General features: G+C 37.8%; 2 protein-coding genes across 2 annotated transcripts in view; both read left to right on the top strand.

Moving 5' to 3' along the window:
- The window catches only part of LOC114149750 (protein NLRC5-like), a 1,536,511-nt gene that overhangs the window by 1,432,996 nt on the left and 75,616 nt on the right, over nt 1-27,899 (top strand). The window lies entirely within an intron of this gene.
- LOC114149823 (NLR family CARD domain-containing protein 3-like) lies at nt 1,027-26,250 on the top strand. Its single transcript, XM_028025937.1, has 10 exons — nt 1,027-1,140; nt 10,385-10,516; nt 10,670-10,789; nt 16,739-16,817; nt 16,978-17,203; nt 17,332-19,123; nt 21,885-22,058; nt 22,290-22,463; nt 25,402-25,448; nt 25,598-26,250. Exons 2-10 carry the CDS (start codon nt 10,428-10,430, stop codon nt 26,119-26,121), a joined length of 3,225 nt encoding a protein of 1,074 aa, XP_027881738.1. The 5' UTR covers nt 1,027-1,140; nt 10,385-10,427; the 3' UTR covers nt 26,122-26,250.

Raw genomic sequence — 27,899 nt, 5'->3', positions numbered from 1 at the left:
TAACGTTCACTGAGAGATGTCACTCTTTGGAGAGCAATAGAAGCAGCTAATATTTAGCATGATTATTATTCTAGCCTCAGTGTTCTGTTCTTCATGTGACTCCACTGAATCCAACTCTGATGTCGTCCACTTCAGAAGTGATGAAGATCCATTTTTCTTTCTCTTCCTGCTCATTTCTTTCCAAAGCTCCCATTTTTTCCAGGAGGATCTTCAATGTTCTCCAGCTCTCTTTAGATGATGAAGGAACTCAGACTGACTCCACCCGGCTGGTGCTCCAGGTGAGCAGAAACAAACACTAAAGTCATTCATGTCCTGATGAATGAAACCTTACAACTAGTTATGTTTCTGATCACATTTTACTGTCGTGGTCATACAGCTCTGAAAAATAATTAAGACACCACTGAGAACCCCATTTAAAACCTAGTTATTCCACCAGATAGTGATTTCTGAACTTCTCCTGAGTTTAAATATCAGTAATGTTGTTTCTAAATGAACTTGTTTTTTTCCATTATTTGTGGTCTAAAAACACTGCGACTTTTTCATTATTTTCACTTTCTCATTTTCTGCAAATACTCAATTTTTGCTTGGAATTTCAGAGCCATGTCAGTAGTTCATAGAAAAGAACAATGTTCATTTTACTCAAATATATGTCTATAAAAAAATAAAGTCACAGAAACTGATCATTTTAAGTGGTCTCTTAATTTTTCCCAGAGCTGTATTTGGATCATTTAAAAGGCACTTAATCTATTTTTAATAACCAGACATTATGTAGGTAAGAGTTTCACCACAAGAGGGCGACAATGAAGATAATTAGCAGTGATTCAAAGAACTAATGAAGAGTTCAGTTGGTTCCAGGTTAAAAAAGGTTCTGGTTCAGTTGGTGTTGAACAGAACCTGGATCAACAAAACAACAGCGGATCCAGATTTATGAGAAGTGTTCCTGTCTTCAGACGTCAGCAGAACATTTTTTTCTGACTCCCAGTCAGTCTAACCAGTCAGACCAGTCTGTGCTCATTTCTCATAACACTTTTAGTTTAAACTCACCTGTGTGGCACCAGTCTGGATCTAGCGTGGTTCTGTTGGGTCTCAGTTTGTTGTTCAGATATTCTTCATCAACTCTTTGGATACTTTGAACAAACTGTAAGTTTGCTTTGTTTCCAACTTGAACTTTGTCATGAGAAACTTTCCTGCTTGTTTCTGCTCTCTGATGTTTGGAGAAATTGTTCACTTCTGATTTCAGCTCAAAAATTAATATCTCTGCTGTTTGAAGAATTGTAAGATTGTTGATGAGTAGCTGCTTTTCTTTATTTTCTTCTCTGAACAAACTGCTTCTTGGTTTTATTTCCTGGAATCAAACTCTGGTCTCCACCATTAAAGTCAGAAAAAACAATTTCTTGTTCCTTTTGAAAGGAACAAGAAATTGAAAGGTTGGATCAGCGTGTAGTGTTATTTCACTTTAGTTTTGTGTGTGGCTCCAAATCCAGGCCTCCATTGGTTAATAAATTGGATTTCCATTGATGATTTTGTTGTCAGCACATTCAACTTTGTACAGAACAAAGTATTCAAAGAGAATATTTCTTTCATTCAGATCTAGGATGTGTTATTTGAGTGTTCCCTTTATTTTTTTGAGCAGTGTAAATAAACAGAAGATCCAGGCGCGTTTGTCAGGTCTAGAGCGAGATGGTTGGAGGAAGTGGAGCAGTGTTCTTCCTACTTTTTTGGTTTAGAAAAATCTAAACTTCATAATACTTTAGACACATTTAAAGTTAATGACAAGATTGTATCAGATCATAAAACTCTTGGTTCATTGTGTTCCAATTTTTATAACAACCTCTATTCTTCTAAATACTCAGATGAAAAAGCTTCTTTACTGATTGACTCCATGAAACATTGTAAAGTTTTATCTGAGGCTGATAACAAAATGTGTGATGCTAACCTCACTGTACAGGAAGTAGAAGAGGCTATTTTAAGTCTTCAAAACAACAAATCACCAGGTAGTGATGGGCTGTCAAGTGAGCTTTATAAGAAATGTGTCAAAGATCTTAGTCCCTTTATTCTCAGCTCTCTTTCAGAAATTATTGGTCGTGGAGAATTGCCTCCTACTTTAACACAAGGCCTTATTACTCTGATCCCAACAGCTGGCAAAGACAAATTACTCATTGACAACTGGAGACCTATTTGCTTACTGAACAATGACTATAAAGTTTTTGCTGTTATTTTGGCCAGAAGAATTAAACAAACCTTCAGTTCTATTATTGATGAATCTCAATCAGGCTTCATGTCCCACAGACACAAACAACTTAAGGCTTGTGCTGGATCTACTAGACTATTCACAACTAATAAATGATAACAGCTTTATTTGGTTTTTAGACTTTTATAAGTCTTCTGACTCTAGATCATGGCTTTAAGTATCGGGCCTTAGATAATTTTGGTTTGGGGCAATATTCAATAAAATCTATTCAGACTCTTTACCAGAAAGGTAACTGCTGTATTAAACTGAAGCATGGCTCCTGTCCCAGATTTCCAGTATCCAGAGGAGTGAGACAGGTTTGCCCCGTTTCCTCTTATTTATTCCTGATTGCAGCTCAACTTCTTGCAACATTTATTCTGGAAAACAATATCTGTGGTATCTCAGCTGCTGATAGAGAAATTTGTATTAGTCAATTTGCTGATGACGCAACACTGTTTCTGAGAGATGCTGACCAAATTCCTGTTGTTATTAAGCTCATCCAAACTTTCTCTGATGCTTCAGGCCTCAAACGTCATTTAAACAAATGTGAATTTCTTCCCATATCATCTTGTAGCGAATCCCATTATGCTGCCCTCACGATGTTTTGCTCTTACAAAGCTAGACAGCTAGCTAACACTTGAGTTGAAAATATTTTTATTTTGCAACTATTTGCTGGTTTGTTTTTCTTTTCTTTTCCTTTATTTTTCTTTATTTTGTAAAAAGATAAATAGTGTCCAAGGAACAAACGTGTCTGAAGGACAGTCGTAGACACCAACCGTACAGCTGGACGAGTTCTGCTTGACTGCCCAAATTAAACATGTAAACAATGTCCAGTAGGTGTCAGTAAGGTTCCATAGTTTTACTTACAATTTACCCACGAAATCCTTAACAAAACATAATGATGGAGTCAACACACCCATCTTTACAACATCCCTGTTAAAACACAAGTTTCATATCTTGGGATAATTATCACAAAAGATGCCAAAGAAAGATTTAATAATAATATTACTTTTGTCAAACAATTACTTAATAACAAACCTGGTGATGTTTGCTTCAAACTTCTCCAGCGGTGCTACCCTGCAAAACAAAACCTGCACAAGGATACAGAACGTTGCTGCTCTTTCTGTACCTTGGTTTCTGGTCCAAACCAAGCTCGTCATTTTATTTTAACAAGGAAAGATGCAGCGATGGATAGCAGCCGTCAATCATAATGACTGGCAGCTCTCGGTGTGACCACGGATTTACAGCCAACACTTTATACAAGGTCAGAAGATTAATGTTCATATACTGTATTAGTAAGTATGATTAGAAAGATATCAAATGTCACATTATGGAGAAGGTAGCGTCTAACCATCAGTAACCATGGAAACAATGCCACGCCATCATGTAGCCTAGCATGTATTGAAAAAAATGGTTAGCATCTTGTCTTCTGTACGTTTTTAAGGCTGCTCCGGTTTAAGGGGAAACGATGTTTATGACACAGTGACATAAATCATGTGGTTCGAATTCAGGCAAACTTGGTAATTTGATCAACACGTCAGGAGGGAGGAGGTTTGGGTCGGTTTGTAAGCTAGCTGTTTCAGGCTTCTGTAAATACCCCAACCAGGTGTGTTACGTTCACAGACAGATTTGCTCGACTCCAACAAGTAGAAACCAGAAATAAACTGACAAAAACAACTTGGGAAAACAACTTCATCCGTTTAGTTCAATACTCCAGATTCTCACTTCCGATCTACATCATGGCGCTTCGAATGGTTAAGTGACGTAGTTGCAAAGGGTCAATACTTGGGTTTCCCCTTTGCCATAAATGCTGTTTTAACCTAAACAATGTTATATTATCTGGAAGTAATCTGGCTAATGGCTCAAGGCTTCATGCTGATGTCTAAGCATCAAATAAACACAAATCAGTCTGATTAAAATAACAATACTAATGCCTGTGTGTTGATAACTATAAATAGATCCTTCATAGCTTCCTGAGTAAAATGCTTAGCTCCCCCTTAGCACCTGCAGAAAATCATTCTGTAGCCGCCACTTTGCTTCTTAACAAAAATAGACTAATATTGTTGTTATCTATGTTCAAAAATGGATTGTATTGGTTACATGTACTTGAGTAACTTTTTTTGGGAAAAAGGTACTTATAAGATTAGTTTTACTGAACTGTTTTTATTTTTCTTGTACTTGAGTAATATTATTTCATTTCTCTTATTTGAGTAGATTGATTTTGCATTCAAAGAAATAGACTCAAGAAATTGGAAACCTTAGATTTCAGTAACATATGAGATGTTTATGCAAATTTCAGGTTAATTATTCAACATTAAACATGTCACTGTTTATATCCTTATTTTTGTGTTATTAAACATAGTTGTTTTATTTGAAATGTTCCATAAATAGCTATACTTATACTATTTGTTTATGTTTTTATATTAAAGTAATAGCTAGTTTAGTCTGCCCTCTTACCTGCACCTCCAAAACAAGCCAATGCCCCTGTGTGGGATTTACCCCCCCTCAACAGGTCATGTGTTGCCATGGAGGCGCGCCCATGAGCAGTGATGCCTAGGACCTGGTGTTTCCAATTTACCTTACTGGGAAGGTTCATTGTTTGAGAAGGAAGAGAGATGTTTGTTTTATTTTTTGTTTGGTACCAGCTTAATTTTGTTTTTGTTAAATTGTTAGTTGTAATTCTGTGAATATTTGTTTAGGAATATTGTTAAGCACAAATGTTTGTTCTTTTGTTTACCTGGAAATGTAATTGTTGAGTTTGCTCCTTTGTTTCATTTTTCAGATTATTTTCTTAGTTAATAACTTTAATAGATTCTTGTTTTTTATTTTTGTTTTGATGTTTCTATATGATTTTATAATCACCTTAATCCCATCTTTACAACATTCCTGTTAAAACACAAGTTTCATATCTTGGGGTAATTATCACAAAAGATGCCAAAGAAAGATGCAAGCTTAACTTTGACCCTACAATTGATAAAACCAAAAAGAAATTAAACCACTGGCTTCAAAGAGATTTATCTTTAAGAGGAAGAATATTGTTATCTAAAGCTGAAGGAATATCCAGACTAACTTATTCTGCATTAGCATTAAATGTTGATACTGCTACCTGTAAAACTATTGATAAAATGCTCTACAATTTTATCTGGAGAAATAAAACACATTACATCAAAGACTCTGTGTTCCTAAACCCTGTAGACTCAGGTGGTCTAAACTTTTAAGATTTCTCATCTTTAAATCACACATTTAAAATCATTTGGATCAGAAATGTTTTATTGAACTCTGACTCTTTGTGGAATTTTATCACTAATTATATTTTCTCTAAACTTGGTAGCCTTTCATTTTTACTTAAGTCTAACTATAATATAGTTAACTAACCTATATTACTATTTAGTCTAACTAAAACTAGCCACTTATCACAAACAGATGCTCCTTGCTTGGTCTCTAATTTATAAACTTTCTTTCTCCAATCACACATTTCTCATCTGGAATAACTGGAATATTCTTTACAAAAACCGATCTCTGTTTTTCCCTAACTGGTTTAATAATAATATTACTTGCTGCTGCACTTCTACTATCAGTCCACTGGATGGAGACATGGAGCAACATTTACATTCACTGATTCAACCTGAACAGGAAGTATTTTAGTTAGTTAATTATTAATCTCTAAAGGTGGATTATCTGCTCCATCAAATGTTAACTATTTAATAATGTGACTGAATCAAAGACATTTTAAGAAAAATATTTCACTTTGAAACGAAGCAGCAAGAAACTGTTGGGTTTGATGGAAAACAGATCAGGGAGGAACAGCCTTTTCTCCAGGCTGCCTTTCCTCACTCTAGCGCCACCTACTGGCTGTTCACTGGACATGACAGATGAGGAGAAAAGAAGAAACAAGGAAATAAAAGCTAAAATACCAACCGGTTCATCCAGTCTGAATGGTTAAGTTATGACACAGGGACATTTTGTTCCAGTCTATGGGGGAATTTTTCAGCCATAATTTTCAGTTTGTCTTTCCTCTAAAAACTTGTAATGCTTGTACTCAAAACTTCTGCTCTCTTTCAAATATTCTATGTTTTTTCTCAAACCTTTTTTCTTACTCTCAAAACTTTTCTCTCCTTGGATCAAATCTCCTCTAGCAAAACTCTCTGCCTGCTGGCGAATCATTTTCTGCTCGAGCTTGAAACAGAACATTTGCAATGGGTTTAGATTTCAGAGGTTAGTTAAACTTTAAAGAGTCACATTATTCTATCAAAAGAATGGATGTTTATTTTTATCAGCTTTATGGTTTTTCTAACATCTGTCTATCTAGATTGTTCCTACATTGTTAGAATAGACAGACATCTCTCTATCTAGACAGATACAGAACCACACAGACACCCACTAGAAGGAAACAATGAGTTTCCTTCTAACCATCTATAACATTTATATAATCCAAGTGTTATAGAATCCAATATAATACTTGGATTCTATTGGTTGAGAGGTTGCTAGGCAACGGTACTTTTCTGTGTGGTTTCAGCAGCAGCAGTGTGGTGATATTAAGGACTACAGTTGAGTTTGTTCCTTTGTTTCATTTTTCCGATTATTTTCTTAGTTAATAATTTTAATAGATTCTTGTTTTTTATTTTTGTTTTGGTGTTTTATATGATGTCATAATTGCATTAAACCATGAACTTTTTGTTATTTATTGTCAAAGGGATAAAAATAGTTAAAGTAAAAATTTCCATCTGACCAGCAGCTCCTTGACGCTGATGACCTTTGACCTGCTGTGGAAGCAGAAATGATGGACTTAATTTTTCTCTCAATGCTTCAGCACTTTGGTTCTGATTCATTTCAATAAATCATGATTCAAAGTAATGTTTACTGCTGTTGCATTGAGCTCATTTCAAGAGCTGCTGAGGAACAGATGATGTTTTATTCACATCCTGATGATTGAAATATTAGAACTGGTTCTGGTTCTGATCACTTTATATCAACACTGACATATTTGGATCATTTAAAAATGTAATAATCAGACATCATGCAGGTTATATTTTCACCAGCTGGGAAGATAAATTCCCCACCATTGAAGAGTCCAATTGGTTCCAAATTAAAACAGGTTCTGGTTCCATTAGAGCTGAACAGAACCTGGATCAGCAAAATTACAGCAACAGAGTCTTTGTGTTCAAACTGGGAGTCATGAGAAGAATTCATTTCTTCAGAAGTCAGCAGGTAAACATTCCTCTGACTTCCAGTCAGTACCAGTTACACCAGTTTGGCTTCATTTCTCCTCTAAAAACTTTCAGTTTAAACTCACCTGTTCAGTTCTGGCACAGTCTGGTTCTACTGTGGTTCTGTTGGGTCTCCATTTGTTGTTCAGATATTCTTCTTCAGCTGTTTGGATCATTTGAACAAACTGTAAGTTTTCTTTGTTTTCTACTTGAAATTTGTCTTCAGGAACTTTCCTGTTAGTTTCTTATTTTTTATCTGATGTTTAGAGAACAGAAATCTACTGACTTGAACTCAAAGTTTCATCTCTGCTGCTTGAAAGTTAATCTAAGGGATTATTAGATTACTGATGAACTGGAATCCAGCACCTCTTGATGAAGAGTTGATGTTCTTCATGAACAAACTTTTTTATGTTTTTATTTCCTGGAGTCAAATTCTAGTTTTCACCATTAAAGTTAAACACAACAGTTTCAAAGTAAAATAATATTAAAATGTGTTTAATTCAGTCAGATTATTAAATAGTTAATCTTTGATGGAGCTGGTAGTTCAATAAATGTGAACTAAAATACTTCCTGTTGTTCAGGTTGAATCAGTGAATGTAAATGTTGCTCCATGTCTCCATCTAGTGGACTGATAGTAGAAGTGCAGCAGCTGATGGCAGCTTCCTCTGCTTCTCTGCTGTCTGACTGCATTCACCTGACACTGATATGAAGCAGAGAAGAAGAGCCAATCAGAGGAGGAGCAGCTGATCTTTTTCCATCTCTAATGATGTAAAGGATGATCATAGTTTACATCATCAGTATAAACTTTCTACCTTTATTTGCAGTGGAATCTGCAGACCTGATCAGATCCAAACATCCCATTTTCAGGAGTCACTGGTTTCATCTGTGTCATTGTTCCAGCTGCTGAGGTCAGAATCCAGAAACCTGTAAAACCTGGAGGTTGAATGTTCAGGTTTTCTCCTCCAAACATCCAACAAGCTGCCAACCCTCGTTCTCATTTCTTAGTTTTTATTTTTGTTTGCCATGATTCCATGAACCTGAACAATAATGGCTGTTTAGTGCTAAAGAGAAAAAGTGGTTAGACATTTTTATAAGACCAGCAGATGCTGACCTTTGACCTGCTGTGAAGGACTTAGTTTTTGACTCACTGTTTTTTCAAGGCTTCTGAGGAACAAATGATCTTTTATTTGTGCTGTTCAATGAACAGTAGAACTGGTTCTGGTTCTGATAACTTTTTACCATCACTGACATATTTGGATAATGTCAGGTTTGACACCTATTAAAATCAGATTAAACAGACACAGGAAAGACAAGAGAGTAAGATTCCTTTCCAACTTGTGAGGAGAACAGACAAAGATGTGTTTTCAGTTACATATCTCCTACCGTTCTGAAAACACATTTGACTGCTCCTCTCTTGTTCCATTTAGGATCCCTGTTACAAAAGACGCTGCAACTCTAAAGGGGCGGGGGAAACACTTTATCATTTAGTTGCAGCGTCAAAGACAAATACATGTTATCTTTAACTCATACTGATGCAGTACTAATGAGAAACACATGGTATCTTGCACTAGGTTATTCTGTTCAAGACATGTCTTCACACATGGTTAAACAAAACAAGTTGTACATCTTCACGGCGGCTGCTTTGCAGCTATCTAGCAGGTCAAGGTGCAGACGGTTTCTGCTGAGCGATAAAATCTGTCAAAACCGGTTTCCACTGCTCTCTTCAGTGAGGCCTTCTGAGAAACAGAATCAAAGCAATTCAACAACACAGAAACATCATTTATGTTAAGATAAGGAAAACAATAAAAGCATATAAAACAAGAAAACTATAAAAGTATAAGGAACAGGAAATATTTGATAATGATATGTACAATTTACCTAACAGATCATTTAAAAACACTTAATCTATTTAATAATCAAACATCATTCAGGTTGTAGTTTTACCACCAGAGGGAGACAAATCTCCACCAATGAAGATTCCAGTTGGTTCCAAGTTAAAACAGGTTCTGGTTCCAAGATAGATGAACAGAACCTGGATCAGCAGAATAACAGCAGCAGAATGTTTGTGTTGAAACTGGGAGTCATGAGTAGATTTTCTGTCTTCAGACGTCAACAGATAATCTTTCCTCTGATTGTTCTCAGTCAAACCAGTCAAACCAGTTTGGCCTCATTTCTACTCAGATTACTTTCTGATTAAACTCACCTGTTTAGGTGTGCCGCCAGTCTGTTTCTGTTGGGTCTCAGTTTGTTGATCACATATTCCAACTCTTTGGATTTTCTGAACAAACTGTAAGTTTTCTTTGTTTTCTATATAAACTTTGTCTTCAGAAACTTTTCTGTCTGTTTCTTATTTTTCTCTCTGATGTTTGGAGAAAATATTCACCTCTAATTTCAGATCAAACTTTAATCTCTTTTGTTTTAAGGTTAATCCATGGGATAATTGATGAACTAGAATCAAGCAAGATGAACATCTGAAGTTTTTTTTCTTGTCTGAACAAACTGATTCATGATTTTTTCCCATTATATCAAACTCTGGTCTCCACCATTAGAGTCAGTAGACAGAACAAATTTGTCCTACTTCCTTCCAAAATTAAATGCTGCTATAGTAAAATGTGTTCAGTTCAGTCAAATTACTTAATACTTAATCTTAATCGCATTTAATCCACTTGTAGCAATTAATAATTAACTAAAATACTTCCTGTTCAGGTTGAATCAGTGAATGTAAATGTTGCTCCATGTCTCCATCTAGTGGACTGATAGTAGAAGTGCAGCAGCTGATGGCAGCTTCCTCTGCCTCTCTGCTGTCTGACTGCATTCACCTGACACTGATATGAAGCAGAGAAGAAGAGCCAATCAGAGGAGGAGCAGCTGATCTTTTTCCAGCTCTAATGATGTAAAGGATGATCAGAGTTGATGTGCAGATGAATGATGTGTGTTTCCTCTGCAGGTGAAGGTAGAAAGTGTGTGTGAGCTGATGTGAATTCAGCAGCATGGATCAGTGTGAGGACAGAGAGGAGGGAGTCCCTCCCTCTAAAACCACTCTGTGTGGGGAAGATGAGAGCCAGAGCAAAGGTCAGAGGTGAGGTCACCATCTCTAACTGTCCACAGCCCTTTTCACACAGCGTTCACTATATCAGGCCAGAACAGACGTGGTGATGAAGCTGCTGCTGCTCCTCTTTGGTGCTTCATCCAGACTGAACAGATTAAGTTTTAATCATCATGTTTCTGTCAGGATCCATCAGAGACTCAAACCAGAACCAGAACCAGAACCCAGCTGTGTGTCCTTTAAGAGCGACAGGTCAAAGGATGATTTCATTGACTTTAAATCTCCTGGATCTCCACCATCAGAGAGGTGAGATGTTTCTAACTGCTGTAACTGTTCTGTTTATATCTGTTATTGTGGCCATGTGATGATAACAAGTTCTGTTGGATCTTGAGATCATGAGACTGATAAAATCAGTCTATTGGGCAGGGTATTTTCAATTGATACTTCAATTTCATTAATGTTTCAATGGTAATATGCTTCATTAAGCAACGTTATAATGCAGACAATGAAGTCCAACAGTCGCAAATATAATGAAAGATCATCAGTGAATAAAACAGGTCAGCTTAGATCCACAGTCTTTACCAAGAGCTTCTCCATGTCCATCTACTTAACAGACGTCTCAAAATCTGATCTGATGTTTTCCTGAGATCAATTTAAGAATCATATGTAATGATTCTGCCCCCTACTGGCCAGTTAGTGAACATAAGTAGAAAATCACTGCTGAACAGGAAACCAAATATTTTACCAGAATCAACTCACCTTTCTGTTACTGTAGATACTGATAGTGCAAAAAAGGGTAAAATTCTGGTGAATACAGCTGCTAGTTATTTGCTATAAAATTAGATGTGCAATGCTGTAATAAAATTTAAAAGTAATTTGCTGTTACAATAACAATAGTGAAACTGAATAAAAAATGAAATACTGGCATCTGTAGCTGCCAGTATTTTACTGTAGGTTTAGTTTTGCCACTTGATGCACTTTTAAGCTCTGGGGAAAAAAGTTAATATTGCACAGTCTTAGTTTTACTGTAGAATAGTAATAATAAAAGTGCTAAAATTGGTGCAGTTTTAAAATGCATAACCATTAAATCACATAATAAGGATGAGATATCACTCTGTAGGACATATTTTTATTTAAAGGCACTGTTATGTACAAACCATATACATTTATATGAAAAATAATACAAGCACTTTTACAGGCCTCAGGGAATTGGTTACAAATTCACATACATTGGCCTTCAATGTAAAGAATTAGTCATAATTGTGAAAACGTTAGAAAGAATTTAAAAATACAGTTTCTAGTGTCTTAAATGGAGTTTAATTGATCAACTTTAACAATCTTAAGGATTCAAAAATAATGTCATGGAAAATGATCACATGGCCAGGTCTCTTGGTATTTTTAAAGATAAAAAAATAATGAATTAATTAAAATAAACATGGTTGCAGTAACACTTGAAAACCAATGATAGTTTATGTTATAAAACCCTGTTTAGGACAACCCAACATGGGATTCTGCATTTATTATTTGACATTTATTATTTGTAAAGTGGTGCTTAATTTTTAAGATGCAGGAGAGGTTACCATGGAGCTTGGAAAAGCATAAGAAAATATCAATTAGACTTTAAATGATTTGGAAACAGAATTATTTCAAAGAAACAAAGGACAACTAGTAACCTGGAATGGCACTAGAGGTGCATCAGGGTTTTGATCAGGGTAGAAACATGTGCATCACTGTCTGCAGTTTCTTTTGGTTTATCTTGCTCACTTGTCTGGACACCACCTTTCCATGGATGGTCTTTGTGCCTTTCTGGGTTAACCTCAATGAAGTGACTAAACAACACAATACAAAATAAGAAAAGCTTTTGGAAAACTGGCAATTTGAAGCCAGCAGGTCAATCTAATGTAAAAAGAATTGTTAATCTCATATATATCATTCTGTTTTTAAATATATTAAAATAACACATCACAAAATTGGTCAATGGTTAACTATAACTTGCTTTAAAGCTCCTAAAAATGTTCTCATTGTATTTTACTCATTGTAAAGTGTTTTCAAAATAAAATCATGGGAGTAGTTTTAGCATTGAATAAGTTCCAAAGTCTTTGCTGCCTCATCTTGATGTTTTAGGTTGAATGTGTAGAAAGTAGCTGCTGCAAGTCTTGTCTCAAATGTTGGCTGGACTGCCTCAATGCTGACCATCCGACTAGCTACTAGCTACTCATTGCTCTATGATGGTCGAAGTTCTGTTGTATTTTTCCTCAACCATTTTATAGACGATGCTGATAGGTATTTCTCAAACCTACATAGAAAGAAAACCACAAACAAAGTTTATGAGTTTTCAACCCAGCTTCTGCAGAAGGAGAAAACATAGCAAACCACTTCGTCTAGGTTTTTACCATGTGTTCTGACTCCCTCCCTGCAGCAGAGCCTGTCTTTTTATTAAGCAGGAGAAAAGAAGGGAGTCGAGAGTGACATGTGGGAGAGTGATGAATCAAAAGAAGGGGCTATTCTGAAACAAGGAAGAACTACATTCTACACACAAGCAGTTTAAGGAGTATCCCAAGATAAGAAGCAGCTGCAGCTTCAAGGTTTAGGGAAAAAGCAAGTTTTATCTTTCACACATTTTAACAAATTCCTCCTCTCTGGGGTGTGAATACTAAACCTATGAATGAAAAGCAAACTGGTAACTACTTATGTAAGAATGATAACAAAACATAATTATTCTAACAGATGCTTTGACACATGCATTGTCGTGCTGCAGCTCCAGTCAACTACAACACACACCCGGGTAAAACTTGTATCCCTGCTGCTTGATGAAGGTCTGACTAGTTAACCGCTAAGTCAGGATGTCAACGACCTTGCTTTCTTTGGTCCAATACTGATAGTAGCACAATATTTACTGCTTGCGAATTTTACATGCAACAGTCATATTACATTTACATTTAAATTACATTTAGATCACTGAAAGGTCTCTCCCCACGAGCAAAAGTCATAGGCAACTTGCAAAATATACAAGCAATTCAGACTTCTCAAAAAATGCTATGTAGTTTCATTTTACTCAAGCTGCAGTATAGAACTAAATATATGTTTTCTCCATATTTGTTAAAGTTGTCACCCTGTTGCGACAGTTTGCTATGAGACAGATAATCTGTAAAAAAAATCAATCTCCTCCATCTCGTCCCATACTACTACTGTGCTAGCTAAATTAATGCACCGTTCCAGCCAAAAACCAGAACCAGTAGGAGGGTCTTAGCGCTGCCAATCAACCTCATTCACTCACTGCTAAATGTGTAAATGGTGGAGAAACAACTTATCATTAAAGGAAAAGAGTTTTTATCTGCCATCATTGGCAGTTTTGCTGACTAAACTGAGCATTAACAACAGGCTATGCTAGACGCAGCATAGCACAGAGCGAGAGGAGGGAGGATGAGCAGCACCACCTGAGATTGTGATTGACAGCGATAAAACTCTCTTGCCACTGATTGGTTGTTTCTAGGTAGCACTGGGAGAAGGCAGAGGGAATTAATTTTTCACAGATTATCTCTAATGCCAAACTGTCACAACAAAATAAAAGTTTTAACAAATATGTAAAAAAAAAATTTTTTTAATATAAGATACATTCTGCAGCTTTAATTTCACTTAGGAGAGGATGGGTCAGGAGGGATGTGGGTTAGAGCTGCTGCTGACTGACTCATCTGTTAAGTGTGGTTAAAGGTGCAGGGACAAGTTAAATATGTGAATATGTTAGTAATTTTTTTCTTTTGTTCATTAAATGCTAGTGAAATGGAGGAAAACAGTAGTCCTTAGCTAAGCTAACTATGCTAAATTGTTGATAACCTCACACAGTCTACCCACCTCTCTTGGAGGAAAAAACTGTTACACATTGACACTTGTCTTTTTTCTCTCTATTTCTCCATGTTTTTTGAAAACACGATATTATAATTTTTCTTAGCAGCATAGTAGCTGTCACAGTTGTTCTTGTCTTCTACTGACCTTTGCTGAACACAGTCACCGTCAAGTGCGCCAAGCAGGAACAAACCATTTCATGCAGATCCAGGAGTGTGTTCAGTGAAAATATAGATGTGTGCTCTTTGGTCTGGGAGTGGTAACATTTAATTTTTACTGCTTAAAACAATTTTTGAAAACACAGTATGACTGATTTTGTAATTTTGTGGGGGCCCTGTCGGTCAGGGGCCATTGTCCTAACTTTTCCCCTCTATATGGCTCCCCTGAATATACCCGTCAGTTTGTGCTAAGCGAATGATGACCTGACAGCGTATGCTGATCTGACAGAACACCAGGAATTATGCATTAGAGTATTATATTTGAAAATGAAAAATTTTCTTATATTAATTCCTGGTAGAAATGTGCAGTACATGTTCGAACATTTTAGAATCAAACTATCAGATTTCCTTTTGACTATGGAACAGCCTTTTCTGTAAAAGGTGAAGAATAATACAGAAATCAGGAATAATACATGACTAAAAAGCAAACTTCTGCTTCGTTGTTTTTTTCCTTCTCTGCTCTTTGCTTCAAACTGTCACTGTTGCTAGGCAACATGAGTTACACTGAGGTGAGGGTGGGGACAGTTGGAGAACGCTAGACCTGTCCAAATTCACAGCCTTTCTCTTCTGGTCTTAGTTTATTCACGGCCTTGGATACATATCCTTACAAGAATGCAGACCTTGAATTCAGATGCAGCTTTAACGTGTAATATAACAAAAACAATTTGACGCTCTTCACCGCCATTGCCCCTCTGCCTCAACGGGCCATTTTTCACTTTTACTCACATCGAACTTTAACAAACTCTTCTTAGGGACTTCGACCTATCGGCTTCATTCATGGTCAGAATGCAGTAAAGGCATAGGGCTTTAAAAGTTATCAAAAAATTGACTTTGCGTATATGTTCAGGGGCGTGGCAGAGCGGTAAAGTTGACGTACTTGCCAAAACAAACAAAACTCTATAACGTTCACACAGAAAGGTCAATTGGCACCAAACTTGGCATGAGTGATCCTGGTTAGATGCCTGATGATCCTGTGTCATCATTGTCTGATGTCATTTAAGCCCCGTCCCCTCAGAACAGGAAGTGACTTTTTTACTTGGAAAGCTCCATCTCTGGCTCTCTTGAGATGGAGACATCACAAGATAATCTTGTGTTAGATGACAGATAACAAGTTGGTCTCAGTAACTTAAAGTGCTAAGACATTGTAGAGGAGGTCGTGGCTGTGGCAGTGCAGCAACGTGACAGGTCAGGTTTGGCTCTAGATTCCACATGTTTCAACCGACCAGCATAAAACTCACTGAGATCAATCCTTGTCCAACCCCAGACAGGAATGCAGTCCAATATTTGATGGGCATGGCCAAATTCCTTCACAGTGCCCCCTAGAATAATTTTAAAAATCTGCTCCAAGCCATGCTTTAACCCAGAATTATGCAACTTGGTACACGTGTGTATCTTCTTGGGACCTACAAAAAAGTCTCTTGGAGCCATGGTCCAAACCCAACAGGAAGTCGGCCATTTTGGATCAAAGTTTCCATTTTGTCTATTTTATTGACATCGTATCTGAGCGAACGTGCCCTAGAGCTTTCAAGATCCAGGCTTCAAACTCAGTCAGCACAGTCTTGAGGCATTGAAGGTCAGAGGTTCTACTGGTTCTTAATGGGATCAGTAGGAACATTAAATCTTTACAACTACTTAGATCACCTGGTTCACTGCTCACATCCAGATATTACTTCATAGACTTTTACCTTCTGATCGTCTCTGTGTGGAGAAATACAATGTGAGCTCACTGGCTTCCAAGGATCTACAGGATCCATTTAAAAATTCTCACAATAACATCCAGGAGAGGACCCCACATGGACACACACACACATATATCAGACCTCCTCCATGTCCACATCACCTCAGATCTAGTCATCAATACCTGATGGATGTCCCACACTGTCCTAAAGACCTGTGTGGACAGAGCCTTCATTTCCACTGTCCCCAAGCTCTGAGAAATTGTCTCCACCAGCATCACATCTGCTGACAGTGTGGAAGTCCAACATCAAAATCAACTTTTTAAAATGGCTACTGGATTATTCTGGTGTTATTGGTATTAATCTGTGTAAATCATCTTCCTCTTTATAAATTTGAATTGTGTTCATGTGATGCTCTGTTTTTCTATATTAAGAAATGTTAATGTGAAACTCTTGGTGATTTCATACAGCTGGATGAATATTTCCTGACTTCCTAATTGTTCCTGGTTCCTCCACAGAGTGGACCAGCAGAGCTCAGAGGTTCCCAGGGGTCCATCTGCCCAGCAGCATCAAACACAGCTGGACTCCATATTTATGGTCTGTGTATGAACAACAACTACTATTCCATGAGTTCTGTTCAAAGTCATCTTCATGCTGCACTTTGTAGACCAGAGGACTATCAGTCTGTCCAACATCCATCTGGTGTTTGGCTCCATGATTTCACTCTGACGTTTCATTCATCTATTATTCTACCCAGCTGCTAGAGGACAACATTGTTACTTTTGTGAAGAAAGAACTGAAGAAGATCCAGAAAGGTCTGAGTCCAGATTACCCAGAACGTTCAGAGAGTCAGAGGGATGATGAGGTGTTGGAAGGTGATGATGAAGAGCAGAGGGGGAGCAGCAGAGAGGCTGTTATGAAGATCACACTGAACTTCCTGAGGAAGATGAAGCAGGAGGAGCTGGCTGACCGTTTGCAGAGCAGTAAGAGCATTTCTTCAGGGATTTGAAATAATAGATAAATCACACATTTGCTGGTGTCTCAAGTGATGTAATCAGTTTAAAAAGATGATTTTCTTTCATTTCTGATTTTTGTTATTGTGTTAATTTAGGACATTTTGCTGCAGTTTGTCAATATCAACTTAAATCTGGTCTGAAGAAGAAGTTCCAGTCTGTGTTTGAGGGGATTCCTAAAGCAGGAAGTCCAACCATTCTGAACCAGATCTACACAGAGCTCTACATCACAGAGGGAGGGACTGGAGAGGTCAATGATGAACATGAGGTCAGTCAGATTGAAACAGCATCCAGGAAACCAGACAGACCAGAAACAACAATCAGACAAGAAGACATCTTTAAAGTCCCACCTGGAAGAGATCAACCAATCAGAACAATGATGACAAAGGGAGTGGCTGGCATTGGGAAAACAGTCTTAACACAAAAGTTCATTCTGGACTGGGCTGAAGAGAAAGCCCACCAGAACATCCAGTTTATATTTCCATTCACATTCAGAGAGCTGAATATGCTGAAAGAGAAAAAGTTCAGTTTGGTGGAACTTGTTCATCATTTCTTTACTGAAACCAAAGAAATCTGCAGCTTTGAACAATTCCAGGTTCTGTTCATCTTTGATGGTCTGGATGAGAGTCGACTTCCTCTGGACTTCCACAACAAGGAGATCCTGACTGATGCTACAGAGTCCACCTCAGTGGATGTTCTGCTGACGAACCTCATTAGGGGGAAACTGCTTCCCTCTGCTCTCCTCTGGATAACCACACGACCTGCAGCAGCCAATCAGATCCCTCCTCAGTGTGTTGAAATGGTAACAGAGGTCAGAGGGTTCAATGACCCACAGAAGGAGGAGTACTTCAGGAGGAGATTCAGAGATGAGGAGCAGGCCAGCAGGATCATCTCCCACATAGAGACATCACAGATCCTCCACACCATGTGCCACATCCCAGTCTTCTGCTGGATCACTGCTACAGTTCTGGAGGATGTGTTGGAGACCAGAGAGGGAGAAGAGCTGCCCAGAACCCTGACGGAGATGTACATCAACTTCCTGGTGGTTCAAACCAAAGTGAAGAAGGTCAAGTATGAAGGAGGATCTGAAACAGATCCACACTGGAGTCCAGAGAGCAGGAAGATGATCGAGTCTCTGGGAAATCTGGCTTTTGATCAGCTGCAGAAAGGAAAACTGATCTTCTATAAATCAGACCTGAAAGAGTGTGGCATCGATATCAGAGCAGCCTCAGTGTACTCAGGAGTGTTCACACAGATCTTTAAAGAGGAGAGAGGTCTGTACCAGGACAAGGTGTTCTGCTTTGTCCATCTGAGTGTTCAGGAGTTTCTGGCTGCTCTTCATGTTCATCTGACCTTCATCAACTCTGGTGTCAACCTGATGAACAAAAATAGACCATCATTTTTCTCTACATTTTTTAACAGATCAAATATAAATTATCTCCATCAGAGAGCTGTTAACCAGGCCTTACAGAGTCCAAATGGACACCTGGACTTGTTCCTCCGCTTCCTCCTTGGACTTTCACTGCAGACCAATCACAGACTCCTACAAGGTCTGCTGACAGAGACAGGAAGTAGCTCACAGACCAATCAGAAAACAGTTCAGTACATCAAGAAAAAAATCAGTGAAAATAAGTCTGCAGAGAAAAGCATCAATCTGTTCCAATGTCTGAATGAACTGAATGATCGTTCTCTAGTGAAGGAGATCCAACAGTCTCTGAGTTCAGGAAGTCTCTCCACAGATGAACTGTCTCCTGCTCAGTGGTCAGTTTTGGTTTTCATCCTACTGTCATCAGGAAAAGATCTGGATGTGTTTGACCTGAAGAAATACTCTGCTTCAGACGAGGTTCTTCTGAGGCTGCTGCCAGTGGTTAAAGCCTCCAAGAAAGCTCTGTAAGGACACAGATTGTTACTGCATTTATTTTTGATAGATAGAAATCTGCTAATTGTGAGGTAAACATTCATGTTTCAATTTATGTATTGTTGCATTGACTCTTCAAAGTGTCGCATTGGGAGGATGTGCAAAATAGAAACAGACTTCGTTCATCAGCTGAACATAATGTTACATATTCAAGCAGCAAAACTCCTCCACTTTATGTTTAAATTGAAATTGGATTAATATAGTTAATTGTGGAATTGTATAATTCTCTTTCCAACCTCCTTGTTACCTGTAGTTCTTTTAAGGCTGGAGGCCCAACTGTAGAATGAACCAGTTCACAACAAATACAAAGGTTGTGTAAAATAAGATAGTTTCTTCTCTGTCCAATAAAAACATTGTTGATTTGAAAGAATATAATTTTGAGGAATTGTTTAACAGATTTTTCTCTGTCTCCTCAGACTGAGTGGCTGTAACCTCTCAGAGAAAAGCTGTGAAGCTCTGTCCTCAGTTCTCAGCTCCCAGTCCTCCAGTCTCAGAGAACTGGACCTGAGTAACAACAACCTGCGGGATTCAGGAGTGAAGCTTCTCTCTGCTGGACTGAAGAGTCCAAACTGCAACCTGGAAACTCGCAGGTAAAATGTTCTCAATCCTAGTGATTTCTATTTACCAGCTGCTAACAGAGATTGCCAAAAGTATCTGACCACCCATCCAAATGATCAGAATCAGGTGTTCCAATAACTTCCATGGCCACAGCTTTATAAAAGTCAGCACCTAGTTTTTACAAGCATTTGTGAAAGAATGGGTTGTTCTCAGGTACTCAGTGAATTCCAGAGTGGAACTGTGATAGGATGTGCAACAAATGGGTTTTTTCATGTTCTGGACAACTGAGAACCTATAAATATGCAGAAATTTAATATTTGGGAAGTATCATAACTTGAACTTAAGGCTGAGCACCAGAGTTTTCTAGAAAAATATTCAGATTTTATTTTGTGGTTTTAAAGGCTCTACATTGAAGGTAAGAAATAAAAACATACTTTATTTTGTATTACTATCAGCTTCAATAGACCCTCTGCTTTCAGCTTGCATTCATTGTTGGCTAGTGGTAACACTCAGCCCCTCCTGTTTCAAACTCTTCTTATTAAAGTAAGACTTGGAGAACAAAATATAATTTAAATATTGACCACATTCAATAGAAAAAGGAGCTAAGTCTATGAAAGCAATATAGCCAGTTTTGATTTAAGGCATAACAATGCAGTTTATCAAGATTCAGCCGACGTAATGAACAAACTGATTATGCTGTTTTTAGTAAATGTCCAGCATTATTATTCCTGTATTGTAAATATGTTCTTACTCTACAGTCTCCTATTATTTTTTATTTTTACCTTTTCTTGAATATCTGATTCTTCCATTTACCTTAAACTAGTTGCTGGTAAACCTGAACTCCCTGCTGTGGAAAAATGAAGGATGTTTCTATTCTGATCCGTTCCATAAGAGACAAATGTTGATTTTTATTACTCATGTAACGGAATTAGAGTGTTATTACTATTTCATCTTATTGACAGGTTCATTTATTTACTTTTTTCCTCTTGTGAAAATGACCATTTCAGACTTTGGGTTCTACCTCAATGTTCTCATCATGTGATGAATTGTGTGTCTGCAGATTATCAGGCTGTTTGGTCTCAGAGGAAGGCTGTGCTTCTCTGGCCTCAGCTCTGACCTCCAACCCCTCCCATCTGAAAGAGTTGGACCTGAGCTACAATCATCCAGGAGACTCAGGAGTGAAGCTGCTGTCGGCTGGACTGAAGGATCCACACTGGAGACTGGAAGCTCTCAGGTATGGAGGAACTTGCTGCAGGAGCAGAGAAGGTCTGATAGAGGAGGAAGAGGGAGAAATGTCTTTAGTCAGTCTGCTGGGAAACATTAGTTTGAAGCTAAATTTGTAGTTTGATAATTAAATATTTAGTTTGGAACAATTGGATTTAATAATGAATGAATAATATGGTGAAAATATAACTTGATATTCTGAACATCATTTGTCTCTTATGACAGTTGAATAACTGAAATTATTTTTGTTAATTTTGACTGTGTAGCTTTGCAAAGAACAGCCTATTACAATATAGCACCATTTTTCACATGGTACTGTATGAACCTGGGAAACCGACGCATCTACTGGAACCACAATGACATGGTAGTCAGAGCAGCAGGGGGCCAAATATAGCTCCATGTGGAACCAAGAGGTTGGAGAGAGAAAATCAGTTTGAAACTGTTTCCTATCAGAGTTTTTATACAAACCTTTTATTGAGCCATTTGATTCTTGTTCAAAAAATAGATTTTGTCAGTTGCTGCTCAGTTTCCATCTCTGTATCCAACAGTTATAAAATGGAAAGATGAAATTCCAGATTTGCTCTGCTTTGATTCAAGCTGGTGTTTTCCCTCAAACCAGCTCTGATGCTGATCCTCAAACTAAGCCTGATGCTGTTCTTCAGCCCAGCCTTGATTCTCAGGCTTCATTGGACTCTTTTTGTTAAAACTGACATGGGATTAATTTAGTTCATAGATGAATTTAATATTTCTCTTGCCAGCCTCCTTGTTGCCTTTAATTCAGTCCTTCATGGCTGGAGGCCCATCTATAGACTGAACCAGGTCACAACAAAAGGCAACATAATTATATATAAAACAGTTTCTTAAATCAGTAAAAGAGGAAAATTGTTGACTGGACAAAAGACATATTTTGAAGAATTGTTTAATTACCAATTTTTCTCCCTGTTTCCTCAGACTGAGTGGCTGTAACCTCTCAGAGAGAAGCTGTAAAGCTCTGTCCTCAGTTCTCAGCTCCCAGTCCTCCAGTCTCAGAGAACTGGACCTGAGTAACAACAACCTGCAGGATTCAGGAGTGAAGCTTCTCTCTGCTGGACTGAAGAATCCAAACTGCAACCTGGAAACTCTCAGGTAACTCTGGGCACTTGACAAATTGCTGCAACTTAGGAGCAAAAAGAAGCATAATTACAGATCCAAGCAGTTGCTTGGCTTTCCTATTTATTTGACATGTTATAAATCCATCCCTCCATCCATTCATCTACCCATCCATCTATCCAGCCAGCGTGCGACGAGCAGTTCAGACCTTGGGTTCTACCTCAATGTTCTCATATTCTCATCATGTGATGAATTGTGTGTCTGCAGCTTATCAGGCTGTTTGGTCTCAGAGGAAGGCTGTGCTTCTCTGACCTCAGCTCTGACCTCCAACCCCTCCCATCTGAAAGAGTTGGACCTGAGCTACAATCATCCAGGAGACTCAGGAGTGAAGCTGCTGTCGGCTGGACTGAAGGATCCACACTGGAGACTGGAAGCTCTCAGGTATGGAGGAACCTGCTGCAGGAGCAGAGAAGGTCTGATAGAGGAGGAAGAGGGAGAAATGTCTTTAGTCAGTCTGCTGGGAAACATTTAGTTTGAAGCTAAATATTTAGTTTAATAATTAAATATCTAGTTTACAACCATGGCATTTATAAATTAATGGATAACATTTAACCTAATTTAGTCTCTTATGACAAGCTAACTAACTCAAGTTTTTTCTGTTAATTTTGACTGGGTAACTTTGCAAACAGCCGCCCATTTAAACTGTATTAATTTTCCACATGGTGCTGAATGAACCCATGAAACCGACCCATCTACTGGAACCACAATGACATGGTAGTCAGAGCAGCAGGGGGCCAAATATAGCTCCATGTGGAACCAAGAGGTTGGAGAGAGAAAATCAGTTTGAAACTGTTTCCTATCAGAGTTCAGTTTGTCTCTCTGTCTTCACAAACCAGGAGCATCATGGGCTGGGCGGGGCTTCCACTGATGGATCTACTGTGAAAATACAAGATGCTGATTGGCTGATGGACAGGAAGTTAAATATATTAACTTCCTGTCAGTTAGATAAATGACATCATAAAGCAGATATTATTGGTATTCAAGAGACATTACAAAATGTTTCAGTGAAGGGAAGAAAGGAACAGAAAGATGAGAAACATCTAGAAAAGATGATCTATGTTCAGAGAAACAAGTAGAGGAACTGATCTAGAATATGTAGCAATAGAGACAATAATAAATGAGATGAAATTAACTAGAGATAACACTTATTAAAGTTAAATTAGAATTAGTTGGTCCAGATTAAAGGTGTAGATAATCAGTAATATGTGGTGACTATAATGCACATGGAATATTATGGGATGGAAACGAAACAGTAAATGGAGAAACAGCAGAAGAATATTTAGAGGGTAAAAACTGATGATGTTTGGATGGTTTAAGAAACAAGAACAGATGTTGATCCAGGAAATGGATCAGTCCTTGATTTAACTCTAGTGTCCAGGAAGATTTCAGCTGATTGTGAAATGAGATTATTAGATTTATTCATCTGGAGGCTGAGATCATTACCCAGTTTTCTGGAATATTCTCCTGACTAAGAAGGAAAATTAAAGAGTGGGATGGGTTTAATAGAGTATAATAGGGACTTTGACTAAATTAATAAAAGAGACGTTCAGTTAGATTTCCATGATGATCTACTAATGGCAGAAAGGACTATAAAACAATATTTGATGGAGCTCCAGACCAATCAGCACCATGAAGCAAAGATGAGAAGAAAAGTAACTTCATGTTGGTCAGATGGATCAGAAATCTAAACTGTCACAGAGAGTAAACACAATAAAAACATGATTTATCTGCAGCATTAAATGGCTCATTACTGATGTATTGCAGTTAAATATGATCGGTAAACTTAATGATATTGTATTAGACATTAGGTAATACATTCAGCAAGTACTTTTACTTTTAATATTTTAAGTATTTTTAAATATTCAAGTAAAATGTTAATGTGGTTCTTTTACTAGAGAATATTTTTGTCTGTTTATTTGTACTTTTACTTCAGTACATTGTTTGAGTTCTTTCTCCACCTCTGGTGAACAGCCAGTAGGTGGCGCTAGAGTCAGGAGGAGGCAGCCTGGAGAAAAGGCTGTTCCTCCCTGATCTGTTTCCAAGCAGTCAGAGTGTAGAAGTTGAGAGCTGGAGAAGTTTCCTCCTGTTGCTGCAGCAGCAGAGATGTTCTGCTTCATGGACTAAATCAGGTTGGAAAGAGGAGAGATCTTTACTGAGCTGCTGGATAAAAGCTTCTGAAACATTTCAACTCTTTCTGGAAACTAATGAGACATAAAAACAATGGATGTTTTTACCATCCAGACCTTTAGAACCAGTTCAGGTCAATAATTATATTCTTCTTCTTATAAGCTTCTTCTTGGCCTCTGATTGCAACAGCAGGACAATCCAACATTTTAGTCTGACTTCATCTGGAAATATTTCTTTGACCCTGAATCAGTTTGAAGGCAGGCCAGCTCCTCATCAGAGCTGAGATCTTCTCTGTCCTCCATGCTGGAAATGTACAAGTCCAGCAGCTCCTGATCAGTGACATCAGAGCGTGACATCATCAGTAGAATGATGATGTCATTTCCCTCTCAGAGCAGCTTGGAAATCTGAGAGGAAAGATGCAAACAAAGACTCTCTGGACTGTTGGATCTGCTGGTTCTGGTTCCAGATGCTCCTTCGACACTTTCACAAGCCATTACTGCAGCTGCTGGATTCAGGATGCTGCTTCTTCTTCTTGGTCTCATTGTAAATGTGTGCAGCAGCGCCACCTGGTGGTGTTGGTTGGTAGAGGAAGTGCTGAAAGGTTGGAGGTGTTTGTCAGAGGTGTGTGATGATGGAAGCCTCTCCCTGGTTTGTGAGTCTGAGCTCAGAGATCAAATCTTTGATTCTTGTTGAACTCTTTGTTGAATGTGATGCAGCTTCTCCTTTTTAATGTTTGTATTTCTGGATATTACAGTGAGGCCACAGCAGGTTTTCAGCAGCAGGGCTGTTTAGTGTTTCATTCCTTCATCTGTGTGTGGGAGTGTGGATGGAACAGGTATCCAGGTGTTGTGTCAGAGTTTAGATTGATTGTATTTTAATGCTGATTATTAAATCAGGTTGAGCTTCCAGAAATGTTTCCTTAGTTTCCTGATGTCCTTTTAGGCTTCAGTGAGTTTCTTCAGGTTGTTACTGAGGGATTTCCTTTCTCCTCTCTGTTGGAGCTTTTCCTGTGTTTGGAGAAATGAGTTGTGCTGCAGCAGCACCAACTGTCCTTCCTACATCCACTGCAGTTTGCAATCCAAATGTTGGACTGTTCCTGTCTCAGTGGAGGACAATGTGTGTCTGAGAGACATGTAATGTCCATGTTTGCTGCTGAAAGAGACTGATGGTCTGACCCCCCTCCTCCTTTCAGGGTGGAGCCTGCTGGAGTCCCATTCTTGACACCAGGTCTGAGGAAGTGTAAGTGTGTTTTTCATCTGATTCATGACAACAAAGCAGCTCACATTCAATCATCTTCAAACTGTCACATCACTCATTCAGGAGTCATCATCAAAGTGTCAATAAATGATCAATAACTGCAGCTGGATTGTGTTTGTTCTCTCCATCAGATTCCTGTCAACTCACCATCGACACAAACACAGTGAGCAGATTCCTCAAACTGTCTGAAGACAACAGGAAGGTGACATGTGTGAAGGAGCTTCAGTCATATCCTGATCATCCAGACAGATTTGATAACTGGAATCAGCTGCTGTGTAGAACTGGTCTGACTGGTCGCTGTTACTGGGAGGTCGAGTGGAGAGGAGAAGTTGAGATATCAGTGAGTTACAGAAGAATCAGGAGGAAAGGAATCAGTAGAGACTGTGTGTTTGGATTGAATGATCATTCCTGGAGTCTGAGATGCTCTGATGATGGTTACTCTGTCTGGCACAATAACAGAGAAACTCGTCTCTCCTCCTCCTCTGTCTCTAACAGAGTAGCAGTGTATGTGGACTGTCCTGCTGGCATTCTGTCCTTCTACAGAGTTTCCTCTGACTCACTGATCCTCCTCCACACCTTCAACACCACATTCACTGAACCTCTGATTCCTGGATTCTGGTTCTGTTTTCATGGTTCCTCAGTGTTTCTGTGCTGAGTTGAGTCTAAAGAGTCTAAAGATTTTCCTCCTGTCAGAGAAACTCTCTCACTGTTGAACAGATAGTTCAGTCTCTACAATCTATTTCTTGGTGAAACAATTCTGATTGAATCCTTGGAAACTTTTTCTTATCTCAGTCTTTTAAATAAGTAATCTGGAATTATTCCAGGATCTTCAGGTTTTTCTGTTTGTTTCCAGTCAAAGCTTCACACTGAATATCAAGATGTTGTTTCTCTTATTTTTTTTCCTTTCATTCATCAGATTTCATTGAAATGTTGATCAGTTTTTCTCAATAACTTAACATTTTCTCTTTCTATCGGCTCCTATTTTTCTAAACACGTCAGATTTAAATATTAAATATAAATTAAATATTCTCTTTCTATATTTGCTGCAATTTTTCTTCATGTGTTTTAAATAAAAATATTTTTCATCTGCATTTGGTTCATTTGCTGCTCATTCTGTTCTTTTCCTGGTCAAATTTAAATATCTGCATTAAAAATACTTTTTCATCAACTCTGCCTTTCAGAAAGTCCTAATTTAAAGTAAAACATTCCCATCCCATGAAGGTCAGAGGTCAATGCTTTGAAGCATAAAGTAAGAAAATCTTAATATTTTCTATTTTATTCAGAACAGCAAAGAAGTTAGAAAGTTTAAAAATAGATGGAAAAACTTTGTAAATATATTCTAATAAGTGATTTAATCATCTATTTTTGTATCTTTTAATGTATAAAACTGTATAAAAAAGGTTTAAATGGTTAAAAATCTTCAGAATGAGCCAATTTTTAACCTGATTAATCATCACAATAATTCTTTGTTGGACCATCGCTACGCGGTACTGAGGAGGAAACTTTAAAAAAGTTTTAATGTAACTTTCTCTATGTCCTAACATGAGATAATCTGAGAGAACAAATGGAGTTCCTCTGCCTCCTCCCTGTGTTCTGCTGAATTACTCTACTGGGTCAGAAACAAGCCATCAGAACCAGAACAATTAGCCGTGAGCCTGCAAGTATTGGACATGTTTTTGTCTAAATGAGGTGATTTTATGGCTCCATTTTGCCAGATCACATAGTAGCATTTCTACCTAAAGCCAAACATTAACAGCCAATCCATGTGATCGGTATCTGTGATCGGCAGTGATCGGACCTCATGGTGATCAGAACCGGCAGGAAAAACCCTGATGGGAGCGTCTCTACCCAGGAGTAATATGATGGTTTAGAAGTTCATTGAAATCTTTTCCGTTTTGAAAGAAGCTCACATTTGGGGAACTTGTGAATGATTACATTATTTATCATACTTGGTTCTGCTTAAAATAATTCAATTCAACTGAATTATTCTATTGTCATTATTGTTCTTACATTTGGGAGATTGAACATTTCTGTTTTTATTAAGTTTTTAAAATAAAACTTTAAAAAGTTCAGAAAATAAAATCAATCTACTGAACTTTCTGATTTTATGAGGATCTGTTTGAAATGTTTGTTACAAAGTTGATTAATTTTTATGTGAATTAAATTGGTGTTTAATTTGTGTTTTTTGTAATGTACTGTTACTGGATGTAATACTATTTTTATTTTTTAAAGGATTTTGACCCGTTTACTGGCCGACTTTTATTCTATAAATTATTTGGTGACCAATTAAAAAGTAAATTTATTGAACTAAAAATGGAATATCTAATTTCTGGAGCAGAAATATTAATCACTAATACAGTTTCCTCAAGTGACTGGAGTTTATTTATTTTTAACACAGTTTGATGAAATGGTGAAGAAAAATATAAGACAATT

This window comes from Xiphophorus couchianus, chromosome 8 (assembly GCF_001444195.1).
Source record: "Xiphophorus couchianus chromosome 8, X_couchianus-1.0, whole genome shotgun sequence".
NCBI lineage: Eukaryota > Metazoa > Chordata > Actinopteri > Cyprinodontiformes > Poeciliidae > Xiphophorus > Xiphophorus couchianus.
This window is presented reverse-complemented; position numbering and strand designations above follow the sequence as displayed.